The sequence below is a fragment of the Phoenix dactylifera genome, unplaced genomic scaffold (genome assembly GCF_009389715.1).
Source record: "Phoenix dactylifera cultivar Barhee BC4 unplaced genomic scaffold, palm_55x_up_171113_PBpolish2nd_filt_p 000092F, whole genome shotgun sequence".
Taxonomy (NCBI): Eukaryota; Viridiplantae; Streptophyta; class Magnoliopsida; order Arecales; family Arecaceae; genus Phoenix; species Phoenix dactylifera.
This window is the reverse complement of record NW_024067680.1, coordinates 543,284-567,509: the sequence shown is the minus strand read 5'-3', so window position 1 is coordinate 567,509 and position 24,226 is coordinate 543,284. Positions and strand designations below refer to the sequence as shown.

The window sequence follows — 24,226 nt, the reverse complement described above, 5'->3', positions numbered from 1 at the left end:
GATTTTGATGTGTTTGAGAAACATGAATGCATTTTTTCTAAATGTTACATTTGAAGTTAATAGACCACCCTTTCTAGCATCTCTCCTCCTGCCTTGCCTCTGTTGTCACCTCCCTGGCCTTCTCTCTGACCTCCGCCACCCCCACCCCCTCCCCACCACTAGTTCCATAGACCACGGTGCCTGCCACCACTCTGCCATCATGCTGGGATCGGTCTTGATCCGCTATCGACTTGGGCACAACACGATTTTTGGAGAAATCATAGCCGTTCATCAAGGAAGGAAGCATCAGTCTTACTTCCAGATGCTCGGCAGCGACCAATAACACTAAGACCACATTGAAGAGCCGACTACATTTTATCAGGATTATTTTTTTGCTACAATGGATGGTTCATACATTTCTAGTGTGAATACATCCAAGAAAGTCAAAAAGTAATAAGTGCTCCAGACAGCTCCCTCTCACCAATCCAGAAAGCTCCCCTAGAGTGATCGGCCACATACGAAACCACCCAATCTGTAGCTCCATTGGCCTCTCTGTAGACATGCCTTGATCTGTAAGGCAGCGTCTATGCCTACCATGACTCAAATATTTCAGAACAATGGGTGGTAGCCACCCATGCCATCGGTGCACCCCCAGATCCAACCGATCACCATAGCCGAGTCACTCTCAAGCATAACTGCACTGGCCCACAGAACTTACTGGGCTTGATACAGAGCAACCAAAGTTGCCCTCAACTCTGCCTTAGGGACAAAAATATCAAAAATCAAACACCCACCAGCTGCTACTACTCTAGAATTCGGACATCTAATCATGAAGCCCGCACCACCCCCTTCTGCCACCATCCAGCACATATCCATCAAAGTTGACCTTAAGAAAACTTAGAGGTGGGAGCTCCTAAGTGAAAAACACCATCCGTGGCACTATAAGTGCAGATATAAAACCTTAGATATCTCGAGCTGTCAAAAGTTTGTTCGATGGACTTATATGGGTGATCTACGCTATCTGTACATGGGCTTACTCCACAATGGATCTAAGTATAAAACTGCTCTTTCCAAAGATCCAAGTATTTCTAGTCAACTAAATATGGTAAGTAATATAAGTCGTTGATATTTATACTTCTTTTTACATCCGGAAATATGACATTCAGACTCATGTGACAAGCCACGAGCCTTCGAGCTGTCGTGGGCCTCTCCAAACTGCATTTCGACACCCTAGTCAAAGTCCAAACGCTATGGTCTGCACGAAATTTCTAGCCTTCTTCCCCACAGACGAAAGAGCCTTGCCATTTCATCTTACTTAGCTAAGAGCATTGGTGTGGCATGAAGAACATGGCAAAGAAAGGAAAGTGCAATGGAGTGGCCCCTCTTCTATATTGCCATTTTCTTGTTATCGTCGCCATCTCATCCACTCCTTTGTGCTTCAGATGATAGGCTATCTCCGGGCGAATCCATTTCCCTGAACGAGAGCTTAGTCTCCGATGGCGGAGCCTTTGCTCTGGGCTTCGCCCACCTCGGCGATTCACCTGCTAATCTCTACCTTGTTATACGGTACTACAACATCGCTCAGGAGACAATCGTTTGGGTTGCCAACAGAGAGAAACCGATCGACGACTCCTCGGCGACTCTCAAAATCTCAAACGACAGCAATCTCCTTGTCATGGGTTCAAACGGAAGGATCTTCTGGTCATCGAATGTCAGCAGCACCGGTCCGTCAAAAAATAGTACCATGGTCGCCGTTCTGAAGAACAACGGCAATCTTGTACTCAGAGAAGGCAGCCGTACCATTTTATGGCAGAGTTTTGATCACCCGGCCGACATCTTCCTCCCCGGCATGAAGCTCGAATTGAGTTACAAGACCCACGAAGCCAACAGGTTAACATCTTGGAAAGATGCACAGGACCCATCCCTGGGAACTTCTCTTTTGGTGCTGATCCCAATACCTTTCTCCAGTTCTTCACATGGCAGGGTTCCGAGCCTTACTGGCGAAGCACGGTGTGGACCGGGAGATTGTTTTCTGGAGCTCAAGTGACGAACTCCAGCTATATATCATATCTAGCTATCACAGCTCCTGAGGATGAGGTCTACATCATCTCATTTAGTCTCTCCGATGAATCCTCGAATGCTATGTACAAACTAGACCATACAGGCCAGCTTCAATTCCTTGGATGGGATTATGGCTTGAATAATTGGAGCATTGCCGCAGCACAGCCTCATAGCATGTGTGTCAGATATGGCCACTGCGGTCCATTTGGCTGTTGTGATAGTACTGAATCAGTGCCGACATGTAAGTGTTTGGAGGGTTTTGAGCCCAAGTTTCCAAGTGATTGGAACCGGGGGAATTTTTCGGGAGGTTGTGTCAGAAGGACAGCTTTGGAGTGTGGTAATGGGGATAGGTTTTTGATTCTCGGGGACATGAGGCTGCCAGATAAGTTCTTGTTTCTGAGGAATAAGAGTGCTGGCGAATGCGAAGCGGAATGCCTTGCCAACTGCTCTTGTAATGCTTATGCCTATTCTAATTTGATCACGGAGTCTGGTAACGTTTCACGGTGTTTGGTTTGGATGGGGGAATTGATCGATGCTGAGATGGGAGCCATCGGAGGAGAGAATCTCTACCTGCGTGTTGTTGGCTCGGAACTGGGTATGCCTACTTGTCGGATCTTTGTTATCTTTCTCATACAAAGAATTTTGTAGTATAGTGCACACAAGGTGTTTGAGTATAAACTTGAACGGCTTGGTGCGGGATGCATATAACTATTGACTGCTCGAAATACATGTCTGGAATTCATTGCTGAGTTTCATGATTGCTGCAACATCTGCCAATATATTAGGTTTAACTAAATAGATATCTGTTGGTCTTCTCTTAAGCACCCCTTCTGCCGAAATACACACAATGATGGAAGAATGTAAGAATTGAACCCCCAAAAGTAATAAAAAAATAAATAATTCTAGCTGATAAGCCAAAGGGAGCTCGATCCACCCATTGGCACTTCTCTCCTAAGCACATGACACTTTTTCATTTTTCACAATGAAAAAAACTATATTTTGGTTGTTAACTAGCATGTTACTTGAATACCAATTATTACAATCTTATCTATTCCACTTGATATGCCATTGTAGTTGAACTACACCCATTAGAAATTCGGTTTCCTTAGTTATCTGAAAGATTTTGAATAGTCTATGCTGGAAAATGCTTTGTTGATCACCATTAAAAATGTGGCTAATGATAATTTTTCCATCATTTTCTTATGATCAGCAAAATGAGAGTTGGTCTAAATCAAGGGTCGAAATAATGGTGATATCGGTCCAGGGTGGTGTGGTATGTAAAGTGGTACATGAGAGAGACAAAGAGAGAGAGGGGAAATAAAAAAACGTGTACTAAGCTGTGGGGGTTGATGCCCATTTATCATGGAACAATTCAGTTTGCCAAGGAACCAGTAGTGGGAGGTGACCTGGCCGAATCATGATTCATTGGCACATACCTGCTGGTATGGGCTGGTATGCTCAGCTCCTCAATCCTTGATGTAAACAAGGCAAATTTGTCCATATATAAAATAAATTTATTTGTTGGAAGCTAAATTAACTTATTATTTAGCCCTTCATGCCGCTTGCAATGACGTGCTGCTTTTCTATTTAACATTTAGTCGTGAATTAGTTTATTTCAATTTATCGCTGTCTTACTAGGATAATTATTGGCCTTTGGAGATAAATTTCCGTATTTTATTGGAGTCCATGAGTTTGCTGTATATTCCAGAATGTTGACAAAATATGTAACCACCATGCAGTAGTTGCTTTTCATTTTCCATATAGTCCTGAATTAATTTATTTCAATTTATCGCTGTCTTATGAGGATAATTATTGGCTTTTGGGGATAAATTGCGGTATTTTTTGGAGTCCATGAGTTTGCTGCATATAAAGTATAATCCAGAATGTTGACAAAATATGTAACCATCATGCAGTAGCCGCTTAGCTTCTGCTTCTGCTTTTATAAAGGCAGGAAGTTGTAATTCTTTCGTTTTTTAAAAAAGAATAGGTGGGCTTTAGATGGAACTTACCGAAACTTTGCTTTAGCACTCCTTGCTATGCTTGTGCTGCCCATATGTAATAACTTAGCTTTAACATTTGTTTCATTTTATCAAGCTTTTCATCAATGCAGCTCAACCCTGGTGTAAGATTGAATATATTGTTATTTGTTGCCAGATCTGGACCATTATATTCAATAATGATTTATTCTTTCACCTAATCATACATTTCATTTTTTTAAAAAATTTTAAAAGGATGGTGTGAAGTAGGAAGTAGTCCTGAATTAATTTATTTCTACTTATCGCTGTCTTACTAGGATAATTATTGGCTTTTGGGGATAAATTGCGGTATTTTTTGGAGTCCATGAGTTTGCTGCATATAAGGTATAATCCAGAATGTTGACAAAATATGTAACCACCATGCAGTAGCCGCTTAGCTTCTGCTTCTGCTTTTGTAAAGGCAGGAAGTTGTAATTCTTTAGTTTTTAAAAAAAAGAATAGGTGGGCTTTAGATGGAACTTACCGAAACTTTGCTCTAGCACTTCTTGCTATGCTTGTGCTGCCCATATGTAATAACTTAGCTTTTGCATTTGTTTCATTTTATCAAGCTTTTCATCAATGCAGCTCAACCCTGGTGTAAGATTGAATATATTGTTATTTGTTGCCAGATCTGGACCATTATATTCAATAATGATTTATTCTTTCACCTAATCATACATTCCATTTCTTTTTAAAATTTTAAAAGGATGGTGTGAAGTAGGAAGTAGTCCTGAATTAATTTATTTCTACTTATCGCTGTCTTACTAGGATAATTATTGGCTTTTGGGGATAAATTGCGGTATTTTTTGGAGTCCATGAGTTTGCAGCGTATGAAGTATAGTCTAGAATGTTGACAAAATATGTAACCACCATGCAGTAGCCGCTTAGCTTCTGCTTCTGCTTTTGTAAAGGCAGGAAGTTGTAATTCTTTCGTTTTTTAAAAAAGAATAGGTGGGCTTTTGATGGAACTTACCAAAACTTTGCTTTAGCACTCCTTGCTATGCTTGTGCTTCCCATATGTAATAACTTAGCTTTAGCATTTGTTTCATTTTATCAAGCTTTTCATAAATGCAGCTTAACCCTGGTGTAAGATTGAATATATTGTTATTTGTTGCCAGATCTGAACCATTATATTCAATAATGATTTATTCTTTCACCTAATCATACATTTCATTTCTTTTTAAAATTCTAAAATGATGGTGTGAAGTAGGAAGTAGTCCTGAATTAATTTATTTCTATTTATCGCTGTCTTACTAGGATAATTATTGGCTTTTGGGGATAAATTGCAGTATTTTTTGGAGTCCATGAGTTTGCTGCATATAAGGTATAATCCAGAATGTTGACAAAATGTGTAACCACTATGCAGTAGCCGCTTAGCTTCTGCTTCTGCTTTTGTAAATGCAGGAAGTTGTAATTCTTTCGTTTTAAAAAAAAAGAATAGGTGGGCTTTAGATGGAACTTACCGAAACTTTGCTTTAGCACTCCTTGCTATGCTTGTGCTGCCCATATGTAATAACTTAGCTTTAGCATTTGTTTCATTTTATCAAGCTTTTCATCAATGCAGCTCAACCCTGGTGTAAGATTGAATATATTGTTATTTGTTGCCAGATCTGGACTATTATATTCAATAATGATTTATTCTTTCACCTAATCATACATTTCATTTCTTTTAAAAATTTTAAAATGATGGTGTGAAGTAGGAAGTAGTCCTGAATTAATTTATTTCTACTTATCGCTGTCTTACTAGGATAATTATTGGCTTTTGGGGATAAATTGCGGTATTTTTTGGAGTCCATGAGTTTGCTGCATATAAAGTATAATCCAGAATGTTGACAAAATATGTAACCACCATGCAGTAGCCGCTTAGCTTCTGCTTCTGCTTTTGTAAAGGCAGGAAGTTGTAATTCTTTCGTTTTTTGAAAAAGAATAGGTGGGCTTTTGATGGAACTTACCAAAACTTTGCTTTAGCACTCCTTGCTATGCTTGTGCTGCCCATATGTAATACTTTAGCTTTAGCATTTGTTTCATTTTATCAAGCTTTTCATCAATGCAGCTCAACCCTGGTGTAAGATTGAATATATTGTTATTTGTTGCCATATCTGGACCATTATATTCAATAATGATTTATTCTTTCACCTAATCATACATTTCGTTTCTTTTTAAAATTTTAAAAGGATGGTAAGTAGGACACTGGTTAACTTGATTGACATGTTCAATTTTACTTCATTACATTTCAAAAGTTGTTACCACCTACAGGCTGAAAGAGAAAGGACAACAATAATTGTAGCACCTGTTTCTGGAGCAATTTTTTTTTTTTACTTACTTGGAAGCTGACTAAATTTTCAAATTTATTGCATTTTGTTTCTGTATTTTTTTCTCAACCTACAGGCAATAAGAGACTTAGAAGGACAATTGTCATTGTAGCATCTGTTTCTGGAGCAATTCTGTTGATCACTTTAACATACTTTGCATGGAAGTTCAGAGATAAAATAAAAGGTAATACAACAAAGTATTTGTTGCCTATTTGTCAGTTGACCATATTCCAGTAATTAATTAATCTATATGCCCCAGCCAGGTATACGGAAGGATGGAAAGAATAAAGGGAGTCTGCTTGATGATCTGAGTTCAGGTACAGAATTTCCAAAGGACTTATCTGGTTCTAGTGGATTTGGAGAAGGGCCTGGTCATATCCCAGAACTTCCACTAATAAATTTTGAAAGCATAGCAGTTGCCACCAATAATTTCTCTGATTTGCATAAGCTTGGACAAGGAGGTTTTGGCAAAGTTTACAAGGTAAAAGACTTGAATTAGACTATAGTATAACACCAGATTTTGGATGCAAATGTCCTTTTGTTAAATGAGATATCTATTTGTTTTTTGATATATTTTATTCACCATTTCTCTTTGCTAAAGAGATGTGTCATTAGCACCTGTACAGTGTTAGTGCTCCATCATCTCTTTTGCTTTGTTTATGGTCCAAGAATTAGAGGATCTACTTCAGATATCGTGCTCATGTATATGTGCGCCTTTTATATGTGCTCATGTATATGAATTAACAAGCAAGCATGCAATTATTGCCAGATAGCACCATATGTGTGCTTTCGTTCTACATTGCTTGCAGAAAACATTCATTACCACAAGCATGCGCGGTTAGCACAGCTTGTTTATGTATTTTACATGTAACAGATGTACACAAATGGTCTTGAATAGGATTGGCATTTTTCATATTAATGTAAATTCACTTTTGTATCTTTTATCTAAGGTGTTAGCAACTAAGATTGTTAGCTATTAATGATGCATTAAATCTTATAAATACCTTTAGTTTTATTATTTATTTATTTAGTCTCACTTGTCAGCCTCTAAATCTTGACTTCTCTTGGTGCCTCTTTCTACCACCATATAATCTATATATATATGTGTAATAGAATAACAATATAAAGAAAGGAATGGAAGATAGATGAGGAAATAATAAACCTTTTACTGAAATGTAGTCTTCAATTTTCATAAGTCAGCAGAATCCTTTACTTATTCACATTTAAATTAGTGAGCACTCTGTAACATGTTAAATGATACTTATTTTTCAGGGTAAGCTTCCTCGAGGGCACGAGATTGCTGTTAAAAGACTTAGTAGGAATTCTGGGCAAGGGTTAAAGGAATTCAAAAATGAGGTTTTGCTGATTGCCAGATTACAACACAGGAATTTGGTTAGACTTCTTGGTTGCTGCATGCAAGGAGAAGAAAAGTTATTGATCTACGAGTACATGCCCAATAAAAGCTTGGATGCCTTTCTCTTTGGTTTGTTCATTTTCATTTTCGGTGCATTCTTAATATCTAGCTAGGAATCTACACTGCATATTTCTTTCTCTTTCACTGGAATATGTCTTTCTGTTATGCATAGATTAAAAGCTTGGAATTTCATTAATAAAATTTACAATATATTTCTCTTTATAGACCCAGCAAAGAAACAACTATTGGATTGGGAAAAGCGCTTTAACATAATCAAAGGAATTGCTCGAGGGCTTCTATATCTTCACCAAGATTCAAGATTAAGAATAATTCATCGAGATCTTAAAGCTAGCAACGTTTTGCTAGATCAAGATATGAACCCTAAGATCTCTGACTTTGGCATAGCAAGGATCTTTGGTGGCAACCAGAATGAAGTAAATACTAATCGAGTTGTTGGAACATAGTGAGTATTTGAGGCACTCCTGTGCTTATTTAAAATTTCTATGCGAAAATAATAAACAAATCTATGGCATGCATAACCTGCATCCCCCCTCCCCTCCCTCTTTAAATATAATCAAATTTCATTTTTTTTTTTTTTTTTTTTTTTTGATCCCTTCAAATGTCATTAAGGGGCCAATATCTACAAGTCGCTCCACCGTGGCTATGAGATCATAGATTCGAAATATGCAAATAACCTCTCTACATGTAGGGGTATGGCCATACGTCTAACCCTCTCTGGACTCCACAATGGTGGGAGCCTCGTGTATTAGACTATTAGGTTACTCTTTTCTTAAGACAAATATCTATAATTTCTTGGGTATGCTTCAGTTGTAAGACTCATATGAACTCAGTTTTTCATTAACTCTGTACATTTATGTTATCCAGTGGCTATATGTCTCCTGAATATGCAATGGGAGGACTCTTTTCTGTGAAATCTGATATCTATAGCTTTGGGGTATTGATCTTGGAGATTGTGAGCAGTTCACGAAATAGTAGCTTTGATCTCGCTATGGATTCTCCAAGTCTGCTAGCTTATGTAAGTAAAAGTAGTTTTATGTCTCCCCATGCTATTCCTATGTTCCTTTCTGAAGGAAATGGTGACATAATGTTTAATTTTAAATGATATTTAATGAAGTTCGATGACCAAATTCCAAATTGATCTTTAATTTTAAATGTTTCAGGCATGGAAACTATGGAAGGAAGGCAAGGCAATGGATCTCGCAGACCCATCCTTAGTAGAGTTATGTTCAGCTGATGAAGTGTTCAGATGCATACATGTTGGGCTCTTGTGTGTGCAGGACCACCCAAATGATCGGCCAACCATGTCATCCATTGTTTTCATGCTGGAAAATGAAACAACAATACATCTTACACCGAGACAGCCCACTTTTACAGCACAGAGAAACTTAGATGAATATGATGCCAAGATGCAGAATCTTGAGATATTTTCTGCAAATAATTTAACCGTTACGGTGGAAGAGGGACGGTAGAAGCTCAAGGAATCTCTAATATTGAATGTTCTTGCTCTCATGAGAAATTCTTGTCACAGTTTCTAGTCATTTATAGGCCTATTCATCTTTCATCTTTTCTTCTTAAGAGTGTAGAGATTCCATGAGACCAACATACTGCATTCTACCAAATTGATTGGTTAGTTGCCCATCCTTGTCAGTCATTCCCGGATTGAAGCTTTTGATTGAGCAAACTCAAACTGACATTTGTGGATAGAGCTCTTTTCAGTAATTTCTTGATCTGGTATGGAAGCTTATTAGTCTGCGAAGGCAAAGAAAACCAAGGAGTGGCCAAGAATTTTGAGCGTATTTTGAAGAAGACACAGTGAAAGTAGTACCATGAGTTCATTCTGGAGTGGGCATCTTTGGGTTATTTGTGAAGACATCCAACTGAGGCAAGGAGGAGATGTGGCATCTAGGCTATGACACATTCCAGTTGAGAAGTTAGACGACACATTCCAGTTGCTATTTCTCAACGATCATAGTAGTGAGTAGGTTTCATACTGAAACAGAATCATGTGAGCTAATAGCAGCACAATGTTGCATAGCTTTTAAGTGTTTATTCTACGCTGTTGATATGGATGCTGCTCCGGATTTTTCAACATGTAGCTCCTTTGGATGGAAAGAGTATATCCTTGTTACTGATTAATACTCTCTATAATATGTTTGGTTGTTCCATAAGTTCCAAACCTTCAGAGGAGTGTCGCGCCATGCAGGGGAGAGAGGCAGATTTGCAGCGTCTAGAGATCGAATCATCCTCTGATTCTAAGATGGGGAGGCAATCTTGATGCGTCGGAGATAGAGGAGAGGGGAGATACTATTTGGAAAGAGCTTGAAGATATAGCAAACGATTGTCTCAACTCTTCGGAGATAGAGGGGATCTGCTCTCACTGCACTGTGGTACTTCATAGAATCAGTTTCGGTGCACGGTGTTAGAGGCTTCTCATCTCCACCGGTGGGGGTGCAGGATGGACCATGGAAAAGGGCTGTCCAGGGCCATCACTAACCCCAATGGCAGATCCAAAAATAATAGAAGAGGAAATAGCTACTTTGCAAGACCACTTCTCCATCAAGCTTGTGTTGCCGAAGGAGTTGATGGAGGAGAGCCAGGAATGGGATAACGGGGAGTTGGATCCTCCTGGACTTGATCTCCAAGGAATTCAAGGAAAAGGATCGGCCCCCAAACTCTATGGAGACCTTTGCTATGGCAGAGGACCACAATATGTCCCACTTTCAAACGGAAGGTGAGATGGACACTGTGCTGTTGAATGGCCCGTGGATTGTCTCCGGCCAACTCCTAGGCTTCCGATGTTGACTCTATTTTTTGGCAACAATTTATCTATGAAGACCTTTACTTCCGAGGTGCTTGAATAGGGCACCCATGGTTTGAGTTGAAAGGACATCCCAGATCTAGCGTTCAAAAGCTTGCAACTACATCACAAGCTATGGGTAAAGCCAAAGGCCTGCTACAACTCAAGCCTAAATTACAATTTGATCCACACCTAAAATGATTATGGGATAAGCTACCAGCACTCAAATTGTGGGCCCCTACATAATAATACCCCCTCTCCTTCATCTAACCCAACAATGAGATCATACCAAACTTCATCATCTCCTCCGACAAAGAAGCTGTAACCACTCAGAACGAATACTTTTGCTCCCACCCTAGCTATTCTAAAGTAGGTCAAGCGCCAGCCTCGTATAAAACATCAAAATGGACCGAAATGCTAGGAGTTTGGGCCAAGCACCAAGATTTTAGACCGGAGCATCCAATATACAAGCTAAAATACCAAAGATGCAGACTGATACATTTAGTAAGATGTAAGCTGAAATACCAAAGTTTTAACCCAAAATTAGGATGCAGACTGAAATACCAGGGGTTCAAAATGAGTAACTATAAATTAAGGTGTTCAAACGGAAGGTGAGATGGACAGAGTGCTGTTGAATGGCCCGTGGATTATCTCCGGCCAACTCCTAGGCTTCCAACGTTGACTCTATTTTTTGGCAACAATTTATCTCTGAAGATCTTTGCTTCCGAGGTGCTTGAATAGGGCGCCCATGGTTTGAGTTGAAAGGACAACCCAGATCTTGCATAAATAATAGTAGCAAGTTGAAAACAAATAAAAAAAGTAGAGGTTGTAGATACTTTAATCGCATCCATGCCTCTATGACATCTATCTTTATAACGTAAACTCCTAAATAATTTGTGAGGGGTGTCTGATGGTTCTCTTTTTCCCTGCTCTTCATCCCCACTCCTGGGCCAATGTCATTTGTAAGATGCGTGTCCTACTTGCATCTAAGATGCGTAGCACTTCAATCAATTTTTGAGCGTCTAGCAGAGGTTCAATGCACCTGAGAAAAATACCATTTGATCTTAAAATTTAAAAATTATTATCAAGAAATGAGACTCTTGGAAAACCGTACGTCTCATTTGTAATGTAATTTGTTCTTACTCGGACCCATATTGGTTTCTATGGTGTCATCTACGTCAAATAAGAACCTCTCTCCAAATTCCTGTCCGTTATGCGTCAATCCAGATCTTTCAGAATGGTCGCCGCGATACTTCTCATTCTAGCCAGAACTAATAAAGAACTACCGCAGCGGACAAATAGCTGTCCTTCTAAATTAATTAATCCATGTCGCGCAAGAAGCCTTGCTTTAGAGGAACTAGAGAATGGCCACTTCATGCAAACAGGCCCATGCGGACATATATTTAGTGTTGTATCGGTTATTCATCAAAAAAATTTTGGATACTTATGTAAGACTGAAAAATCCAAAAAATACATTTTCATTAGCTACTTTGGATGAAATCCTGAATTGTTACAAATGGTATTGGAGTACACTCGGCCCATAGCCTATATGAATTAAGAAATACTGCAACATAGATTCATGCAAGCTGACCACAAGCCGATCGTAGTAATTGTGATTAGATTTTAATGGATTGAACTCTTAACTTGATGACGAAACTTAAACGAAAGAATATGTGAGGACCCATGCATGCGTGTGTTTAGTCCCCATATCGGTGTCCCATATTAGTTATTCGACCGAGGAAATTTTAGATGTTTATACAGGACTAAGAAAATCTAAAAAAATACCTTTCGACTAGTTATTTTGCATGAGTTTCTAAATTATTACAATATATATACATATGTATGTATACATATGTATATATCTATATGTATAAATAAAAAAAAATATAGAGAAATGCAACATTAAGGTCGGACGCCCAGGAGTAGCACGCGGTTTGTTTTACACCAAGCTTAAGTTGATTGGATTAGATTGTCCGAATGGGAGCGCAAACTTGCGCCATCAACTGCAGTTTGACACCCTGGTCTGCACGAAATTTCTAGCCTTCTTCACCACAGACGCGAAAGGACCTTATCATCTCATCTTTCTTAGCGAAGACTCAAAAGCATTGCCGTGGCATGAAGAGCATAGCAAAGAAAGGAAAGTGCAATGGAGTGGCCACTCCTCTATATTGCCATTTTCTTGTTATCGTCGCCATCTCATCCACTCTTTTGTGCTTCAGATGATAGGCTATCTCCCGGCGAATCCATTTCCCTGAACGAGACCTTGGTCTCCGATGGCGGAGACTTTGCTCTGGGCTTCTCCCCCGTCGGAGATTTACATGCTAATCTCTACCTTGTTATACGATACAACAACATCGCTCAGAAGACAATCGTTTGGGTTGCCAACAGAGAGAAACCGATCAATGATTCCTCGGCGACGCTCACAATCTCAAACGACAGCAATCTCCTCGTCATGGGTTCAAACGGAAGGGTCTTGTGGTCATCGAATGTCAGCAGCACCGGTCCGTCAAAAAATAGTACCACGGTCGCCGTTCTGAAGAACAACGGCAATCTTGTGCTCAGAGAAGGCAGCCGTACCATTTTATGGCAGAGTTTTGATCACCCCGCCGACACCTTCCTCCCCGGCATGAAGCTCGAATTGAGTTACAAGACCCACGAAGCCAACAGGTTAACATCTTGGAAAGATGCAGAGGACCCATCCCCGGGGAACTTCTCTTTTGGATATGATCCCAATACCTTTCTCCAGCTCTTCACATGGCAGGGTTCCGAGCCTTACTGGCGAAGCCCGGTGTGGACCGGGAGATTGTTTTCTGGAGCTCAAGTGACGAAGTCCAGGTGTATAGGATATGAAGCTATCACAGCTACTGAGGATGAGATCTACGTATCATTTAGTCTCTCCGATGGATCCTCGAATGCTATGTACAAACTAGACCATTCAGGCCAGCTTCAATTCGTTGAATGGGATTATAGCTTGAATAATTGGAGCATTGCCGCAGCACAGCCTCATAGCATGTGTGACCGATATGGCCACTGCGGTCCATTTGGGTGTTGTGAGAGTACTGAATCAGTGCCAACATGTAAGTGTTTGGAGGGTTTTGAGCCCAAGTTTCCAAGTGATTGGAACGGGGGGAATTTTTCGGGAGGTTGTGTGAGAAGGACAGCTTTGGAGTGTGGAAATAGGGATGGGTTTTTGATTCTCGGGGGCATGAAGCCGCCATATAAGTTCTTGTTTCTGACGAATAAGAGTGTTGGCGAATGCGAATTGGAATGCCTTGCCAACTGCTCTTGTAATGCTTATGCCTATGCCAATTTGAGCACGGAGACTGGTAATGTTTCACGGTGTTTGGTTTGGATGGGGGAATTGATCGATGCTGAGACGCTTGCCGGAGGAGAGAATCTCTACCTGCGTCTTGCTGTTTCGGAACTGGGTATGTCTAGTTGCATCTCTCTCTTTCTCATATTCTTTTTTTTTCCCGCCATTTTCCTACCACAAGTATGACTATTAGATGACTGAAATAAGATAGTTTAGTTTATTTTCCAACAGATCATTTAGTTTATTTTGTAAAGATAGTTTTCCATCGAAGATATTGACAACTAAATGAAGATGAACGAGAAACAAGATGTACCGTCTAGGAATCAAGGTCTTGTAGGATGTTGTGTCTCGGGAAAGTGTAGTTTATGATTGATTCTCTTATTCATTGATGGCGGAAAATAGAGGATAGAGACTTCGGCGGAAATGTTTCAGTTGGAAACTTTTTGTCTGATCTTTGTTCTCTTTCTCATGGGAAGAATTTTGTGGTATAGTGCACACAAGGTGTTTGAGTATAGACTTGAACGGCTTGGTGCGGGACACATATAACTATTGACTGCTCGAATACATATCTGGAATTCTTTGCTGAGTTTCATGATTGCTGCAACATCTGCCAATATTTATTAGGTTTAACTCAATAGATATCTGTTGGTCTTCTCTTAAGTACCACCCCTGCCCAAATACACACAATGACGGAAAAATATGAGAATTGAACCCCCAAAAGTAATAATAAATAAATAAATCTAGCTGATAAGCCGAAGGGACTTTGATCCATCCATTGGCACTTCTCTCCTAGGCACATGCCACTTTTTCATGGAACATGAAAAAGGTGTACTAAGCTGTGGGGTTGATGCCCATTTATTATCATGGAACAATTCAGTTTGCCAAGGAACCAGTAGTGGCAGGTGCCCTGGCCGATTCATGATTCATAGAGCACATACCTGCCGGTATGGGCTGGCATGCTCAGCTCCTCAATCCTTATTGTAAACAAGGCAAATTTGTCCATATGTAAAATAAATTTATTTGATGGAAGCTAAATTAACTTATTGTTTAGCCCTTCATGCTGCTTGCAATGACGTGTTGCTTTTCTATTTTCCATGTAGTCCTGAATTAGTTTATTTCAATTTATCGCTGTCTTACTAGGATAATTATTGGCCTTTGGAGATAAAGTGCAGTATTTTATTGGAGTCCATGAATTTGCTGCATATAAAGTATAATCCAGAATGTTGACAAAATATGTAACCTGAAAAAAATAATAATAATAAATGACTTGTTGAAAGCTTTGATAGAACTTACCAAAACTTTGTTTAAGCACTCTTTACTATGTTTATGCTTCGTTCTGCATATGTAATAACTTATGGTGCGGATACCAGTGTTAGATTATCCGTCACTCGGATCTACGGTCGTTATAGGAGGATGTTGCAACCAGCTTGATTTTATTCTAGGAGTGATTTTATGTTATTTAGGCTTATTAGGGTATTTTGTTATTTGACCGTCTTTAGGACTTATTTTGGTATTTTATTATTTTGAGGATCTTTTGCAAGACTATTTTTTTTTAGAGGCTTGTTTGCATATTGTCATTTTAGAGCTTTTATGAAATTGTTTTCTCTGCAGAGGTCTTTTTGTTATTTTATGATCCTATATATATGGATCCATGCATGTGTTTAGGGTTATTGAATGATTGAATGAAATAGCCTCCTTTTAGCCATGGCCAGAGCCGGATGAGAAGCTTGGTTCTTTTTCTTCTCCTTCACTTCTTTTCTTCCCCTTTTTTTCCTCTCATCCCTGTAGTTGTCCTACATCAACTTTGGTACCAGAGCAACAAGGCAACAAAACATCTTGGACTGCTGTGGGCCTAGGCCTTCTCCCCCATCCGAGAAAGGGTCCCGATACTTCCGAAGCCGAACTTCCAAAGCCCTGTTCCCGTGTGTGATTCCTCCTTTCGGCGAAGCGCGAGGAGGAAAGGAGAGCACCCCACCCCGAGTCGGCCGGCGACCGGACGCGAGAAAGGAGGACAGGCCGCGTGTTCCGCCGCGACACCTCCCGATTTTCTTGGTATTTGCGGCGGGTCCCGACGAAAGAAAGGGAAAACCCTCTTCCGTCGCGCCGTCTTCCGCTAGGATCCGGGAAGAGGAGCACCACCGCTGCTACCTTCTCCTCCTCGTCGTCCCTTGACTCCTCACCGCGATCGCTCGCCGGTGCCACTCCTTCGCCTCCCTTGGCTGCGGCCATCGAATCGCCACCCGCGGCTCCTCGCCGGATGACTCCGCGTTCCACGCGGCGTGTCGCCACAAAAACTGGTAACCACTGGCATCCTTCCCCTCCCCCAAGTCTCCATGAAGGAGATGGACCCGTAGCGGGTTATCGGAGTGGGTGCGCCCGACTGAGTTCGCACGGGCCCAAGTCACCGGCCCGCTCGACCACTTCCTTCAAAGCACGAGCCCAACAGCGCCACAGCACCACAGCCCCCTCCCTCCTTCATCTCTCGGGCCCGACTGGCCCATCTGCACATCTGTACAAATTCGCCACCTCCCCCCCCCCCCCCCCCCCCCTCTTCCACAGGCCCACAACCCGCTAGTCCGATTCTCTAACAACCCCAAACCCCTCATCCGCCGGCCCACAGTCGCAAGCCCGCAGGCCATTCAGGCCCCATGAATTGCTGATTTTCGCCCTGCCGAGTTGTTGGAACCAGACCCAATTGAAGCTATTTGACGAGCCTTCTTGCTGCGACCGTGTCTCTGATTGTCATCCCCGCCCATGTCAGATTTCCTCTCTTATTGGAAACTCTATTTGTTTGTCTAAATTCAGCATCAATAAACTCTTGTGTACTCTATTGACTTAGTTTACTATGAACTCAACATACACCCCAAACAACCCTAAAACCCTTGTAGTGGCCCATCTTAACCATTAATTGTAGGGCTATCTAATCTTTGGGAGTTCTTCGAAGCTCCGTGCAACCCTACAACACACAGAATACTAGCGCTATTTGGCTGCAATTACTAGCTTGCACTTAGTACGTGATCATTTACTTGATTTGCTAAGAATTAGCTTTCTGTTTATATTAAGCATATACATTGTGCTTTAAGCATCATTTTCATGCATTAGGTCTGCTTAGGAACCACCACTGTCTTAGCATTGTAGGGCTACGCACAACTTTGCACACTCATTATATGCACCTTCGTAGTGGTCGTGTTGTCTCCCAATTAGAATTTCAATTTGCCATGGATCCTAACATCGAAGCCTTGCTAAAGATTGTCCAAAACTTAACCACAGTGTCCACCCAGGCTTGCACCCGACTAGACTTAGCTGAGGCTTCCCTTCAGAGGATTATGGGATCCAAAGAAGGTAGTGCCTCCCATTTGGAAGGCCCAGAGATCCAGATTGAAACTTTAGACCATCTAGGATCTGTGCAACAGGGTCACTTTGACCCTAATCCCTTCCTAGGCCGCCTTAAAACCTACCCTCGTCACAAAGGACTGGTTCCTTTCCCTAATGTCAATAAGGGTTATCGATACAATGTAGAACCTAGAGAGCCCCGTGATCATGATAAGGATGTGCTCAAGAGCATTAGGGTTGAAGCACCCACCTTGATGGTCGCCTTGACCCAAAGGTTTTCTCAGACTAGTTACACAAAAAGGATCACTTCTTTGAGTGGTACAATTTGTCTGACGAAAAGAAGGTCCGGTTTGCCAGAATGAAGCTCATTGGTTGAGCTAAGTTTTTCTGGCAAAACACTGAATAGCTTCTGGCTAGGAGACGTCAGCCTGCCATAACTGATTGGATATAAATGAAGAAAAAACTTAAAGAAAAATACTTGTCCCTTAATTACCAAGATGATCTCCTGGACCGATGGAACAATTTACGACAAGGTACTCAATCAGCCACTGACTACATCGCACAATTTGATGAATATATGATGCAATGTAATGTGATTGAGGATGAGAGAATGGTCCTAAGTCGGTTCCATAGAGGTCTCAATGATGAATTTCAGAAGGAACTTGTCCTCCGAGAAGTGTCCACATTAGACCAGACCTATGCAATTGTGCGGAACTACGAGCATGTTACTAAGTCCATATTTGTAAGGCGCCCTAACACACGAAGTACTTCTATGGGCCCAATTCTTCAGGGTCCAAACCTTCTGTAGGGTCCTCTGCCCCTAGACCCCCTCCTACTGCCTCTACCACAAATCGGGACACCAAAGGAAAGGGAATCTTCGATGAACCCCCAAAGCCAACCTCTAGAATTCAGTGCTATAAATATCAGGGTTTCGGTCACGTTGCCTCCCAATGTGCCAATAAGACTCTAGTTATTGATCAACAAGATTTGAAATGATACAAATGACTTGGAAGGGCAAGTCTACGAACCAAATTTCGATGACATTCGGGACATTGAGGAAGAGGTTGATAAAGGACCTGCTACTCTAGGATGCATTCGCACTATGCCTATATCATTTGCACCTTTAGAGAGAAAGTTTGCCTAGTCTACCATGAGTGTAGTGCATGGTTACAAAGCTAAGAAATTTCTAGATTCCTTGTCCATGTCACCCCATATTACGATTTTCGAGTCTGCACATGCACTAACACAGCACATCCATGAGTTGCATCAGAAAATCCATAAGAGCATTCATGCATGTACTGCGCAATCTAAGGCGCAAGCTGATTTCCACAAGCATACCGAAGAATTTCAAATTTGGGGTTACGTAATGATCCGTATTAAGGAATTGCAGTCTCTTAGTGTTAGACCATTCAAGGTGTTGCATAAGGATGACACTGACGCCTATGCCATTGACTTCCCATTTGATTTTGGTAATTGCCTTACTTTTAATGACTCTTTTGCTGAACCCTCTCCTGAGCCCGCTGCTTATCCTATTACTGATTTCATGCCATCTTCGTTTCCTTTTCTCCTCTATCGAGCACAGAAAGACTATACTGATTCTATTTTAGCCGAGCAAATAGTTTTTACTAGTGATGGAGACATCCAACATTTTCTGGTTCGTTGGCGAGGACGATTAAAGTCCGGCTATACTTGGATCCCGCGCGAGAAGCTACAACAGATTGACCCGAACTTGCTGGAGTACTACTGGGGCTACACTGAGCCGCTTTCGTCGAGGTCGACTTCTTCCCACCCGGAGGAAGTTGGTGTGGATACCAGTGCCAGGTCACCCGTCACTCGGATCTAAGGTCGCCGCAGGAGGATGTTCCGGCCAGCTTGATTTTATTCTGTGAGTGATTTTATATTATTTGGGCTTATTAGGGTATTTTGTTATGTGACAGCCTTGAGGGCTTATTTTGGTATTTCGTTATTTTGAGGATTTTTTGTGAGACTAGTTTCTTTTTAGGGGCTTGTTTGCATATTGTCATTTTAGGGCCTTTATGAGATTGTTTTCTTTATTGGGGTCTTTTTGTTATTTTGTGACCCTATATATATGGGTCAATGTACGTATTTAGGGTTATTGAATGATTGAATGAAATAGCCTTCTTTTCTCTGAAACCCTGGTGTGAAGCCATGGCCAGAGCCAGGTGAGAAGCCTGGTTCTTCTTCTTCCCCTCCTCTTCTCTTCTTCCTCCTTCCCTCTCCTCCTTGCAGTTGTCCTGCATCAACTTAGCTTTAGCATTTGTTTCATTTTATTGAGCTTTTCATCAATGCAGCTCAACCCTGGTGTAATCTTGATTATATTGTTATTTGTTCCCAGATGTAGACATGATATTCAATAATGATTTACTCTTTCACCTAATCATACATTTCAGTTTTTTTATTTTTTAATTTTAAAAGTATGGTGTGAAGTAGGACAGTGGTTAACTTGATTGAGATGTTCAAATTTACTTCATTACATTTCAAAAGTTGTTACCACCTATGGGCAGAAAGAGAAATATGAGGGCAACAATAATTGTAGCACCTGTTTCTGGAGCAGTTTTTTTGATTTTCTTTACTTACTTGGAAGCTGACTAAATTTTCAAATGTCTTGCATAATGTTTCTATAGATTTTTCTCAACCTACAGGCAGTAAGAGAAATAGAAGGATAATTATCATTGTGGCACCTATTTCTGGAGCAATTCTTTCGATCGCTTTATCTTACTTGGCATGGAAGTTCAGAGATAAAATAAAAGGTAATACAATAAAATACTTGTTGCCTATTTGTCTGTTGTCCATATTGCAGTAATTAATTAGTCTAATGCCCCAGCCAGGTATATGGAAGGATGGAAAGAATAAAGGGAGGCTGCGTGATGATCTGAGTTTAAGTACACAGTTTCCAAAGGACTTATCTGGTTCTAGTGGATTTGGAGAAGGGAAGCGTGGTCATGGCCCGGAAATTCCCCTAATAAATTTCGAAAGCGTAGCAGTTGCCACCAATAATTTCTCCGATTCGCATAAGCTTGGACAAGGTGGTTTTGGCAAAGTTTACATGGTAAAAGACTGAATTAGACTATAGTAGAACACGTGATTTTGGATACAAATGTCTATATTTTTGATATATCTTATTCACCATTTCTCCTAGAGAAAGAGATATGTGTAATCAGCACCTGTATAGTGTTAATGCTCCATCATCTCCTTGCTTTGTTTATGGTCCAAGAAATAGAGGATCTACTTCAGATATTGTGCTCATGTATATGTGTGCCTTTGTATATGTGCTCATGCATATGAATTAACTAGCAAGAATGCAATTATTGTCAGATAGCGTATGTGTGCCTTTGCACTACATTGCTTGTAAAAATCATTCATTACCACAAGCATGCAGGGTTGGTACAGCTTGTTTACGTATGTTACATGTAGCAGATATACACATAGTCTTGAAAAGGTACTAGGATTTTTTATTTTAATGTAAAGTCACTTTTGTATCTTTTATCTAAGGTGTTAGCAAGCAAGATTGCTAGTTATTAATGATGCATTAAATCTTATAAATACCTTTAGTTTTATTGTTTATTTATTTAGCTTCATTGTCAGCCTCTTAATCTTGACTTCTCTTGATGCCTCTTTCTATTAGCATATAATCTATATATTTGTAATAGAATAACACTGTACAGAAAGGAAAGGAAGCCAGATAAGGAAATATTAAACTTTTTACTGGAGTGTAGTCCTCAAAATTTCATAAGTCGAAAGAATCCTTTACTCATTCACATTTAAATTAGTGAAGCCCTCAGTAACATGTTAAATGATACTTATTTTTCAGGGTAAGCTGCCTCGGGGGCAAGAGATTGCTGTTAAAAGACTTAGTAGGAATTCTGGGCAAGGATTAGAGGAATTCAAAAATGAGGTTTTACTGATTGCCAGATTACAACACAGGAATTTGGTTAGACTTCTTGGTTGCTGCATGGAAGGAGAAGAAAAGTTATTGATCTACGAGTACATGCCCAATAAAAGCTTGGATGCCTTTCTCTTTGGTTTGTTCATTTTCATTTTCAGTGCATTCTTAATATCTAGCTAGGAATCTACACTGCATATGTCGTTATCTTTCACTGTATTATGTCTTTCTGATATGCATAGATTAAAAGCTTGGAATTTCATTAATAAAATTTACAGTATATTTTTCTTTATAGACCCAGCAAGGAAACAACTATTGGATTGGGAAAAGCGCTTTAACATAATCAAAGGAATTGCTCGAGGGCTTCTATATCTTCACCAAGATTCAAGATTAAGAATAATTCATCGAGATCTTAAAGCTAGCAACATTTTGCTAGATGAAGACATGAACCCTAAGATTTCTGACTTTGGCATGGCAAGGATCTTTGGTGGCGACCAGAATAAAGTAACTACTAATCGAGTTGTTGGAACATAGTGAGTATTCGAGGCACTCCTGTGCTTATTTAAAATTTCTATATGAATATAATGAGTGGATCTGTTGCATGCATAACCGGCATATCGATTTCCCCTCCCCTTTTTTGATGTAATCAAATTTCTTTTTTTTTTTTTTTTTTTTGATCCCTTCAAATGTCATTAAGGGGCCAATGTCTACAAGTCGCTCCACCGTGGCTATGAGATCATGAATTCGAAATATGCAAATAGCCTCTCTATATGTAGGGGTAAGGCTATATGTCTATCCCTCTCCAGACCCCACAATGGTGGGAGCCTCGTGTATTAGGTTACTCTTTTCTTAAGACAAATATCTATAATTTCTTGGGAATGCTTCAGTTGTAAGACTCATATGAACTCAGTTTTTCATTAACTCTGTACATTTATGTTATCCAGTGGCTATATGTCTCCTGAATATGCAATGGGAGGACTCTTTTCTGTGAAATCTGATGTCTATAGCTTTGGGGTATTGATCTTGGAAATTGTGAGCAGTTCACGAAATTGTAGCTTTGATCTCACTATGGATTCTCCAAGTCTGCTAGCTTATGTAAGTACAAGTAGTTTTATGTCTCCCCATGCTGATCCTATGTTCCTTTCTGAAGGAAATGGTGACTTAATGTTTAATGATGTTTGATGACCAGATTCCAAATTGATCTTTAATTTTAAATGTTTCAGGCATGGAAACTATGGAAGGAAGGCAAGGCAATGGATCTCGCAGACCCATCCTTAGTAGAGTTATGTTCAGCTGATGAAGTGTTCAGATGCATACATGTTGGGCTCTTGTGTGTGCAGGACCACCCAAATGATCGGCCAACCATGTCATCCGTTGTTTTGATGCTGGAAAATGAAACAACAATATATCTTACACCGAGACAGCCCACTTTTACAGCACAGAGAAACTTAGATGAATATGATGCCAAGATGAAGAATCTTGAGATATTTTCTGCAAATAATTTAACCGTTACGGTGGAAGAGGGACGGTAGAAGCTCAAGGAATCTCTAATATTGAATGTTCTTGCTCTCATGAGAAATTCTTGTCACAGTTTCTAGTCATTTATAGGCCTATTCATCTTTCATATTTTCTTCTTAAGAGTGTAGAGATTCCATGAGTGTCATGCCCCGAGCCCGAGGTGCGGCAGACGCCGCACGCTCGCCCGAGCGTGCCGCGTAGACGTGCAAGGCATCGGATTACATCAAAGCAAATACAGATGTTCAAGACTTTATTTAAGGATTAATAGCAGATGCTTAAAATTGACAAAATACTTAAAATCATTCAAAAGCAGTCTTACAAAACTCCAAAATAACATATGCCAACATAATTCAAATGTCCAAACTAAACTAACTTAAATGTCAATAACTGAAGAATCATCGGAAACTCTAACGCACTTCCCAATTCCGTGCGATCAAGCCTCTGGATCTGAAAAATGGAGAAAACAGAATAATGAGCTACACTAGCCCAGTAAGCAACAAAATACCCCAGAGTGGGGTCAGAGCATATCAGATCAAAATACAGGATAATGTCTGGAATAAATCACAAATAATATCATTTTTACAAAACTCTGATATAATAATCTCAACATGATAGGCTACGGCCACGTAACCCAGTGGTATGGGTTGCACAAAGTGCCAGAAACCACTATTATTAGTCACCGGTGGCAACGGTGTCCAGAAACCACTATTCTAATCACCGGTGGCGCGGTGTCGAAACCGGTTCCTCACAGATTACAAGTCGACAGGTCCAACGTATAATCCCCATTGGCGAGGCCAGAACAGAACAGAACAGATCATAGCCATGCTGAGAATGCATATAAATAGAAAAATACATTTCATAAATTATCCAAACATATTTTGCGGATTTCAGAGCATATAACATAATTTTCAAATAACATTTAATATGCCTGACCCATTTTACAGAATACAAAATATTTATCAGAATTTAATCTATTTATCAAATAATTTGGAAATTTCACTTGAAGTATTAAGTTACTTACCTCTTCTCGCTTAATTTTTACTTCAAATAGGCGAATCAGGTTCACCTGTTTAAATTTAATTAATTCCTTATTAAGTTCAGAGCTAAGCAAAATCTAGAAATAATACTACTGGGTACGGCCCAACAGGGCCCAGAGTTAGTCCATAATGCACATGGCCCGATAGGGCCCACATCGAACACGGCCCAATGGGCCCGCATAGACCCGGCCCAATACGACCCCCCAAGGTTGGCCTCTAATTCGTTCATTTATTAAATAAAAATTCATTTCAGGGACCAATATCTAATTACATAGCACCATTCCGTAATAAAAATCGAGAAAAATCACCAAATAAATATAGTTGGGGTCCTTTATGTAATAAATCTTTCTTATAGGGATCAAATAGAAATTACAGAAGATCCTTTTGTGAAATAACATACTGCCAAGGGCTTAACTGCAAAATTCTATTTATTGGCCAAACGGGTACGGGTTCCGAGTTTCGGGTCGGGTTTCGGATTTTCGGATTCGGGTTCGGATTTTCGGGTTCGGGTTCGGATTCGAA

General features: G+C 40.2%; 1 protein-coding gene across 1 annotated transcript; it reads left to right on the top strand.

Annotated features, from left to right (window-relative positions):
• The first annotated feature begins 1,194 nt into the window (after positions 1 to 1,194).
• On the top strand, positions 1,195 to 22,789 carry LOC103717327. The gene is given in 15 exon segments (XM_039116475.1): positions 1,195 to 1,898; positions 1,901 to 2,635; positions 6,444 to 6,551; positions 6,631 to 6,848; positions 7,640 to 7,850; positions 8,007 to 8,244; positions 8,667 to 8,817; positions 8,963 to 9,269; positions 12,819 to 14,027; positions 19,891 to 20,016; positions 20,095 to 20,315; positions 21,078 to 21,288; positions 21,445 to 21,682; positions 22,094 to 22,244; positions 22,373 to 22,789. Coding segments are annotated over 15 exon segments (4,983 nt in total). The 5' UTR covers positions 1,195 to 1,348; the 3' UTR covers positions 22,682 to 22,789.
• The last annotated feature ends 1,437 nt before the right edge of the window (positions 22,790 to 24,226 follow it).